At 43.7% G+C, this 9442-nt stretch overlaps 1 protein-coding gene across 1 annotated transcript; it reads left to right on the top strand.

Annotated features, from left to right (window-relative positions):
- On the top strand, positions 1-7323 carry LOC101862145 (protocadherin beta-15; the record flags this gene model as incomplete). Its single annotated transcript, XM_005109650.3, is given in 3 exon segments — positions 1-2110; positions 5598-5700; positions 6626-7323. Coding segments are annotated over 3 exon segments (2716 nt in total), but the record flags the coding sequence as incomplete, so codon positions are not given.
- Positions 7324-9442: the final 2119 nt, after the last annotated feature.

Genomic DNA, 9442 nt, shown 5'->3' with positions numbered 1-9442 from the left:
GACGGCCACAGACAAAGACATCGGCGAGAACGGGCGCATCACGTACAGCTTCAGTCCCGCCAGCGAGTCTGCTTTCCGCGGCGTGTTCGCCATCAATGCAACCTCTGGCGTCATCACGCTAGAGGGCGACCTGGACACCGTCCGACGCCTCGCCTCCCCCTTCTCCATGTTCGTCGACGCCTCCGACGGCGGAGATTCGCCGCGCAGCTCGCAGACGCTAGTGGCTGTCACAGTGCTGGACTCCGGGAACAACGCGCCATACGTGCGTGTAAATACCGTCACCGCCGGCGACGCTTCCACGCTGACCATCCCCGAGTCGGCCGGGCTCAACTATTTCGTGGCGTTTGTAGACGTCGTGGATTATGATGACGGGGAGAGTGGGAAAGTTCTGTGTCAGCTAATGTCTGGGGAGGACTTCAAACTCAAACCCGTGCCCGACAAGGGGTACACTCTACTGCTGAACCGGCTTGTCAACCGAGAGGCAAAGGATTCCTATCGAGTTTCCATCAGCTGTAAGGACGGAGGAAACCCGCCTCTGGAAACGGCGGTTTCGCTAACGGTCAATATTTCTGATGTTAACGACAACGACCCGGCCTTCCACCAATCGCTTTACGCCGCCAGCGTCTCAGAAAACCGACCCCCTGGTCATTTTGTCGCCAAGGTCAAGGCCGATGACGAGGACACGGGGATAAACGCGGAGATAAGTTACTCTCTGGCGAAAGATGCGGCGCCGTACATGCGGATACAGGCTAGGACAGGCATCATTACAACCACAGCCGTGTTGGATAGAGAGAAGAACGAGACGCTGAGGTTCAAAATTTACGCTTCTGACGGTGGAAAGGGTCCGCGAACTGGTATGGCAGAGATTGTGATCACTATCAAAGACGTTAATGACAACAACCCGAGCTTTAACCAAACTAAATTCTCCTTCTTCGTCTCTGAGAGCACACCTAACAGCACCCATGTCGGGACTCTGACCGCATTCGACCTTGACACAGGACGCAACGGAGAGTTTGACTTTTATTTCGGCGGCTCCACCAACGGCGACATGCCTTTACCCTTTATCGTGCTGGAGAACGGTTCGATTCTCGTGTCAGGCCTTCTGGACCGTGAAACGAAGGCAGACTACTCGTTCTCCGCCCTGGTCAGAGACAGGGGGGACAACCCCAGGTCTGGAGCTGTCCCCGTGGAGTTGAAGATTCTGGACGAAAACGATAACGACCCCGTGATTCTTTTCCCAACCTCCCAGAACCACACAGTGGTCATCTCGACTTACCCCGAGAACGGGATGGTTCTGGGCCGAATCATCGCTTACGACGTAGACGAAGGTGACGCGGCCTTGCTTCAATACAGTATCTATGAGGGAAACGAAGCGGGGGCGTTTTCTATTGGTCACTCGAGCGGGGAGCTAACCCTGATCAACATGGCCAGGCTGAACAATCCGGAGAACTACTTCCTGTCGGTCAAAGTGGCGGATTCGTCGCTCCCGCAGAGAAACGCCACAACGCAACTCCGGATTGAGGTCAACTTCGCCAACGTCACGGCCTTACCTCAAGACAAACCACGTGATCAATACGTCATCATCGTCGGCGTTATCGGTGGGGCGACAGTTGTCCTTTCTATTATCATCATCTCCGCAATCGTTATCATACTGCGGTCGGAGAAAGGGAAGAGAGGTGGAAGCCCTGGTGTGGTTATCGGTAACGGAGGTAGTGGGTCACTCCTGAAAGACAATAAGTTCTTAAACACGTCCTCCTCGTCTCCAGACACGAGTAAGACGTCAGGGAGTCTGGACAACAGCAAGTCTCAAAGTGACCCCTCGCTGACCGGTGATCACAGCGGCATGCCTCTCAACCCGGGAGACTCGAGTGGCAGTTATGGTGGTGGGGGTGCTGGGATGGTTTTGAACCCCAACGGCCTGTGCAAGAAGGCAGCAGCAGCGGAGGAGGGAGGTGGCAAGAAAGTTAGCTTCAGCCTTGACCTTCAGCAGGACGAGTACCCCGGTGGAGGAGGTCAAGGTCACGGCCCGAACCACCAACAGATGCGACTTCAGCTCCCGCCTCCTCTTGAGCCAAGTGGTGGGCAGTGGAAGAAATATAACATTAACGGGGTGAGTGAGATAGGGACTAGAAAAAGGGATGGGTGGGATGAGGGAGCTTTACACACGCGCTCGCAATCCCATATATTATTAATTCTTATTGCACAATGTTCTAATTTTCGTTTGTGCAGAAAAAAATTCACTCGGGCTCAACATAAAATTACAAAAAATATCCCCACTTTCGATTTCGCAGTCACACTGGACCGGCACCTGTGGTGTAGCGGTTAGCCGCTTTGCCGTGGTCTGCTGGAGACCAGAGTTCAATTCCAAGTTGGGAGGGGGGGGGGGGTATTTGTATCGAGTGTCTCAGTCTTTCTGCAGGGATATATCCCTCTCATTCCGAGTTGGCCAGACAGACAGTGTCAAAGGCTGTCTTCTAAACGATCTTAATAAAGTCTAATTGGGCGCAAACACGTCTACATTTTGAAAGATAAAACCGTGCTGAGTACAAATTGTAACGAAATTCATCCTCACAAAATTAAATGGAGTTCTGCTCAGACGAAAATAAACGGGTTTCCTTTAAAAGCCATTCTTATAATATTATCATGTTCCTTTTCACATAAATGGGATAATTCTATTGAATGTACGTTTGTGTTTTTACTCAAAATTTAATATATTATTATCCGTCCCCTATATTTGGTGAGTGGTCAGAGGGTGCCAGTAGTATGCCCTGCTTCTTTTCGCTGTCTCTGCTGTTAGTGTCTGTCTGATTTATGATTCCTCTTTCCTTGCTGTAAATGGCAGTCATTATGTTGATGTGCTTCTTCTCTGCTGGTATCCCACGGCTTCAAATTTGATAGCGAAATTTTGAATTCTCTGGCGTGTTGTATTTTGTTTGAAGCACCATATTATTATTATGCCCATCTTCAATGAAAATTTTGGAGTATAAAAAGGAAGAAGAAGAAGAAGAAGAAGAAGAAGAAGAAGAAGAAGAAGAAGAAGAAGAAGAAGAAGAAGAAGAAGAAGAAGAAGAAGAAGAAGTGAGTAATTAATTATCTGATGTCAACAAAGAAAGGCAACGAAGTCCTACGTTAGAACATACAAGTGTCATTAAAATGAGGCGTTAAGCTGGCTTCTCTCAGAACTCGCCCATACTGCGTCGCTCTCATCAACTCCGCGATTAACATTTCCGCTTCCGCATAGCCCTCAAATCTATGACCTCACCCTCTACGTCACGATCTATTGCGCTCCACGTCACCGAAATGTTGACGTATGGCATAAATTATGCGGCTGCCCCTCTCGCACTGGCGTCACGTCGGCGACAGGTTACACACAACTATATATTTTGTTGTTGTTCATTTTACTTTCACGTATTTGGTCTGAAGCGTTCTTTCAAGTGTGAAACGCCCTTATCGATACAATTTAGATCATTCCCGGGTTGGGTAGCTGCATCTAATTTTCACGCTTTGCGACTTTTATATTTGGACACTAAGTATTAAGACAATCGAAAAAACAACTACACCAACAAAATAATAGACTGCTAGACTACAATAACAGATAAATGTGTTCATTGCGCAAGCAAATTTTCCTTTAAATTACGTTACAAATACTAATTTTGGCTCCGCTTTAAGAAAATTGGTTGATTTTTATCTTGTTTTTTATTGTTTCGTTTTGTTTTGTTGTTGTTGTTTTTTTTAAGTCGCCTAATGTTTCTGTATGCCGCACAAAACTTTGTGAAGGGCAACATTTAGTCCACGGGCTGTAGTTCGCCTTCCCCTACCTTGATACAATACTTTAATGAGATTATCTAGCTGTAGTTGCATCATCCCTATGTGGACAAAGCCTGGAAGGTCACTAGCCGAGTTTTTAGCTTTTGGAAAAATCTGTTGGTAGAGGAATGGGGGGAAAACAAAGGGATGAGTTGATAGGAGGAGGGCGAACGTTGATGAAGACAGATGAAGACAAAAGGCTGTCGGGGAGGGGATGATTTACTGTCTGGTGAGGTATTCATCATCACCACGTGTGATGGGGCGGGGGTAGAGGGAGGGAGGAGAGAAGTGGTGGAAGGGGAGAGAGGAGGAGGAGGGGAGGGGAGAGAAGAGAGTGTAGATGGAGAGAGAGTGAACGGTAATAGCAATAATAATAATAATAATAATAATAATAATAATAATAATAATAATAATAATAATAATAATAATAATGATGATAATAATAATAATAACATTAGTAATAATAATAATAATAATAATAATAATAATAATAATAATAATAATAATAATAATAATTCATAAAGGAAATAATTTTAAAATATATAATAGTAATAATAATAAAGACGTTGATGGTGAAAGTAGGATGAAATAATAGCAGAAATAATAGAACAACAACAAAACTACATTTTAAACAATAATATCAAAAATGGTAATAATAACAATTACAGCAAGTTCTCATTATTTTCATTTCTCTGCACACGCATCTGACAGTTGCCGATGCATTATGTGTTTCCCTTTTAATCCTATGCCTGCTTTTATTCTTTAAACGAAGTGGCTAGCCGTACCTAAGTGCGCCTGAGAATCTAGCCGTACTTAAGTACGGCTAGACTGCCAGTCTAGTCGTACTTAGATCTAGGTTTGGCCCTATCGACTCGAACCTGTTAACATGTTGAATACATAGGTCTCTTTAGATCTAGATCCAGTAATTATTCAGGTTTAAATAATGCAAGTCAGCAAGGCACTTTTTGGTTTTGTCTAAAATACAACTACTTTAGGCCTTGCAAACTAAAAATTTCATTTAAAATTCAGCCATCAAGTACGGCAAGCCTGACAGTCTAGGAAGCCTAGCCGTCTAGCCGTAAATTAGTAAGTACAGCTAGCCAAGAAGCCTAGCCGTGCTAGCCTGCCAGCCCGTACTTATCTTAGGCCCTATTAACATTAGAAAACACGAGGTTTAAAATACATGCACTGTCATTAAGGCACCTGGTTTCGTCTCAAATACTAATACTTTAGGTACTGCACACTAAACATTTATTTACAATTCAGTAGGCCTTTTTTATGGTCAGTCTAGCCATCATATTAAGAATAAGTACGGCTAGCTTAGCAGTCTAGCCGTCATTAAGAACGGCTAGCCAACCAGTCTAGGTACGGCTAGCTTAGCAGTCTAGCCGTCATTAAGTACGGCTAGCCTCTTCCTTCTTTAAATAATATTATGGACATTGATCTTCTCAGGGATACCGTTTTAGTCTCTTCTTTAATTGTACTATCTCTGCCTGTACTGCAGTTTGGGTTAGGTTAGTTGGGGAGAGGGTAGGGATTTTTTATTGGTTGTTTTTTGTGGGGGTGGGGAGTTTTAGTTCAGTTTTGGTTTGGTTTTGGTTTTTGGTTTTTTGGGTTGTTTTGTTGGGGTTTTTTATTTGTTGTTTTTATACAATACAACAACAACAACAACGGTGATGATGATGATGATGATGATGATGATGATGATGATGATGATGATGATGATGATGATGATGATGATGATGATGATGATGATGATGGTGATGATGATGTCCTTGTGTTCCCCCCAGCCTGACGACATCAACAGTGACACGTCCGGCGAGTCTGGCACGTGCGACAGTGGGAGGGGCACCAGCGACGAAGACATCAAGTTTGACCACTCGCCTCACAGAGGTCAGTGTTGTGTGCGTCTCTTTTCTTGTAAGCCTCTGCTTTGTTTGTTTGTTGTTTCTTTGTTTTGGTTAGCCTTCCAGATGTTGGTTTTGATAGGTCTTTTGCTCTGAGCCTTCATTTTAAAGTGTGTTTATTTATTTATTTAGGGTGGGTGGATTCGATTTGGTCATTCGCCTCAAAGATGTCGGATTTTGTCTGTTGTTTTTCTTTGTTAAGTTAACTTTTTCTGAAGTGACCGATGCATAAAAAAAAAAATGAAACGTGTGGGACGAAAACGGGTTTTCTCGAAATGACACTGTTGTTCTTCACAATGTACGGGTTTTGTAATTTACTATTTAATAAATGAGGCAGGTTGGGTTTTTAATTCTTTTTTTCTCTTTTTTTTTCCTCGTATTTTTTGTTTTGTTTTGTTGTGTTGTGCTTTGTTGTGTTTTGTTTTGTTGTTTTATGTCCGAGCAGTAATTTATTGTTTTTAATTTGTGTGTATTATGTTATTGTAGTTATATTAGTTGTTTACCATCACACTTTATTCTTTGTTCTTACTTTGTTTTTGTTTTATGTTTTATTCTGTTTGGTTTTGTGTTTCAGACCCGGGAAGGGGGTTCTTTCTTTGGTTGTGAGTTTGTCTTTTTTGTTTGTTAGTTTTTATTTGTTTCTATATATCTATTTTTCTTTTTAAAAAATTTTGTAAGTTTCTTTCTTTCTTTCTTTTTTTTCTTTTCTTTTTTTTTTTTTTGGCTCTTCTTTAAGGGAAAAGGGAGATCTTTGTTTCTTAAGATCTTCCTCTTGTTGCCTTGTTTGGTGGGTACGGCACGAAGAAGGTCATCTGAGTAGAATTATTTTAATGCACACATTTAGCTGCGATTTCCTTTGTTTTCCAAAATTCTTACGTCTTTTTTTCTGTTCTTCTTCCCTCCCGTGCCAGGTCCCAGTCGCGGGCCGCCCCCTGACCCGTTCTTGGCGCCATACGAGCAGATGTTCCCGCCAGGCAACGCAACCAACATCCGGGCACTGCAGGCCATGCATCACGCCACGCCCCGAACCCAGTCCCCAGCCCTGCCCCTCAAACCCGGACAGCCGAGATTCCTGGAGATGGGAGGAGCTAAGAGCGGAGGCGGTGGCTTCGAGGGTGGGCGTAGCAGCTACCACGGAAACCGACACACATCCTCTGGTAATACGCCATCACCCGCGTTTGGCTCCTCCTCCTCTTCTTTCCGACTCCCTAATCAGCACAGAATAGCGCCGGCATCGTCACACGCCAATCATCACCCTGACGTGTTGAGACCGCCCTCCTCCCTGTCCTATACACAGCAAGGCTCCGCCCTCTCCATGGACGATGACGCGAGTACCACCACGTCCGGGAGTTACGTCATCAACCCTGAAGATATGAAGCTGGACGGCCATTACGGGAAAGACGTCATTGTGTGACCTTACCATACGTAATTCTAAATGACCTTGAACTTTAAACTTGAGCTTCTTCATGCAAAAGACGCACCAACTTATCAGATGATGGTCATTTGTGTCTGCTTCATATGGCCACGAACCTACTGAAGATGGACGTCTGTATTGTAACCATTCGGCTCTTCGCTGTTGCAAGCAGAAGACCTGACTTCGAAGGGGGGGGGGGGGGGGGTTTGCTTCGAGCTTCTACGTCTGTCTGTTTCAAGACTGGATCCAGCTCAGCTTGGAGCATGGATTGGTTCTGACAGACAGGATCAAAATGGCCCATGTCTTAAATGATCTTAATCATTTCGATGACACCGTATAACACTTACAACAGAAACAATGGGATGTGGAGAATGTGTACGTGTCTGCAATGAAGAGCCCGTTAATACTGCACCCTGTTATCTAGCAGCATAAATTTATGCAATACCCCATATTCATACAGTGCTGAATTGAAAAGGCACACTTCACATGACTTGCCTTTTGAGTTTGTGAGTCACGTGATTATGGAAGGTCCTTCTCTTCGGTCGGGCCACGCCCTCTGCGCTGAGTGTGTCTCCCTTTCAGAGAGGAGGCAGTCGTCTGGGTGGGTGTAACAGTTAAGCTCTTCACCATTTCACGCAGAAGACAAGTTTGTTTCCTGTCAAGTATCCCCGCCTATATGCTTGGATGCTGTATCCCACACAGCCCAGGTCGGATCGGCTCTCACAGGCAGAGCCGAAGCACAGCCCTCCTCCTTTTTATTCTAGATGTTTTAAAGTGCGTTAAACTTTTAAAAGCATTACAACCAATTGGAAAATTGAGCAAGAGAGGTAAGCGGTACGACTGTCACGTGGTATATCTGAATTAGTATTCTCTGAGGAAAGATAATTGACCAAACAAACTAGATGTGACTTTTTCTACTGTTACTTACCTCTGTAATAATGTGCTTTTATCACAGATTTTTTTTTAAAAAGGCACACTTACGGTTTCGGTACACCGCAGAACCTGGGTGACAAACCGCGCTGCTGATGGGATTCTTTCCAACGTTACTTACCTTTGCGACAATGTGCTTTTGTCATTTATAACAAAGATTGGAACACATAATGTTTCTGCATGCCATTGAACTGCGATGGAAAATGTCGCTGCTGAAACAAACTGTTCGAGATTTGAATAAATCAGTTTGCTTGTGAGTAGGTTTTTTTTTATATAGAGACTTTTCGACAACTTAACAAACTGAATCACGTGATTTTAAAGAAATATCTGAAGTACGCATGGGTTCGCGCGTAAGGGTTTAATGCTATCTAGTCATTACGTCAAAAATATTTGTAAATATTATGAGTGGAGAGTGGTGTGAAATGTTCAAATTTTATGTACAGAAATAATACAAAATGTGTTTGTTTTATGTGAATTTATTGGCTCAATATGATGGAAAAGTTGGTGCACTGAGTGGATTGAGATCTGAATAAATGCGAATTACTTCATCTATATATTATGATGTCCATTAAAATTCCTTCTGCCTGCCTGTTTGTCTGTCTGTCTGTTTGTCTGTCTGTCTGTCTGTCTGTCTGTCTGTCTGTCTGTCTGCAGTCTCGGATGCATCCATTAATCCCTCCTTCACGTGACGCCATCTGGTCGCCTTGGCAACACGTGGAGGTTAGTGACGACATCGTTTTCTCCTTCAGCGCCCATTTGCGACCGTCCTGGGAGTGGGGGTTGATGGGCAGAAGGAGAAATGTCCGTGCTAGACACGAGGTCACTGCGTGACCAGTGGTCATTTCTGGCTATTGGTGTAAATTTGGCGGGACATGGAGCTGAAGTCTTACTGCTCTGCCTGAGGGGAGAGAGGGGAGGTGGCGATGATGATGATGATGATGATGATGATGATGATGATGATGATGATGACGATGATGTTTTGTTGTTGATATGTCTCTCTTGTTTATTGTTATCGTTCTTGTTGTTCATATCTTTAATCATTTATTCGTTTTTGTTTTGTGTCATTTGTATCTTTCTGCTTGATTATTTTAAAAAAATAATTTTAAGTTAGGTACTTTTCCTTTTATTTTTGGGTCTTGTGTGTGTGTGTGTGTGTGTGTGTGTGTGTGTGTGTGTGTGTGTGTGTTTGTTGTTGTTGTTGTTTTCAGGGCGTTTTGTTTGGTTCACTTTTTTTTCTTTTTTTTTTTTGAGGTGGGGTACTAGTACGAATATCTTTATTAAGATATCATTGTTTTTTAATCGGTTGTTTTGTCTCTTTTTTGTCTGCTTATTTGTTGTTGCTTGTTAGTTTGTTTTGTGTGTGTGTTTGTGTGTGTGTGTGTGC

The sequence above is a fragment of the Aplysia californica genome, unplaced genomic scaffold (assembly GCF_000002075.1).
Source record: "Aplysia californica isolate F4 #8 unplaced genomic scaffold, AplCal3.0 scaffold00801, whole genome shotgun sequence".
Taxonomy (NCBI): Eukaryota; Metazoa; Mollusca; class Gastropoda; order Aplysiida; family Aplysiidae; genus Aplysia; species Aplysia californica.
The sequence above is the reverse complement of the archived record's forward strand: the minus strand, read 5'-3'. Positions and strand labels throughout refer to the sequence as shown.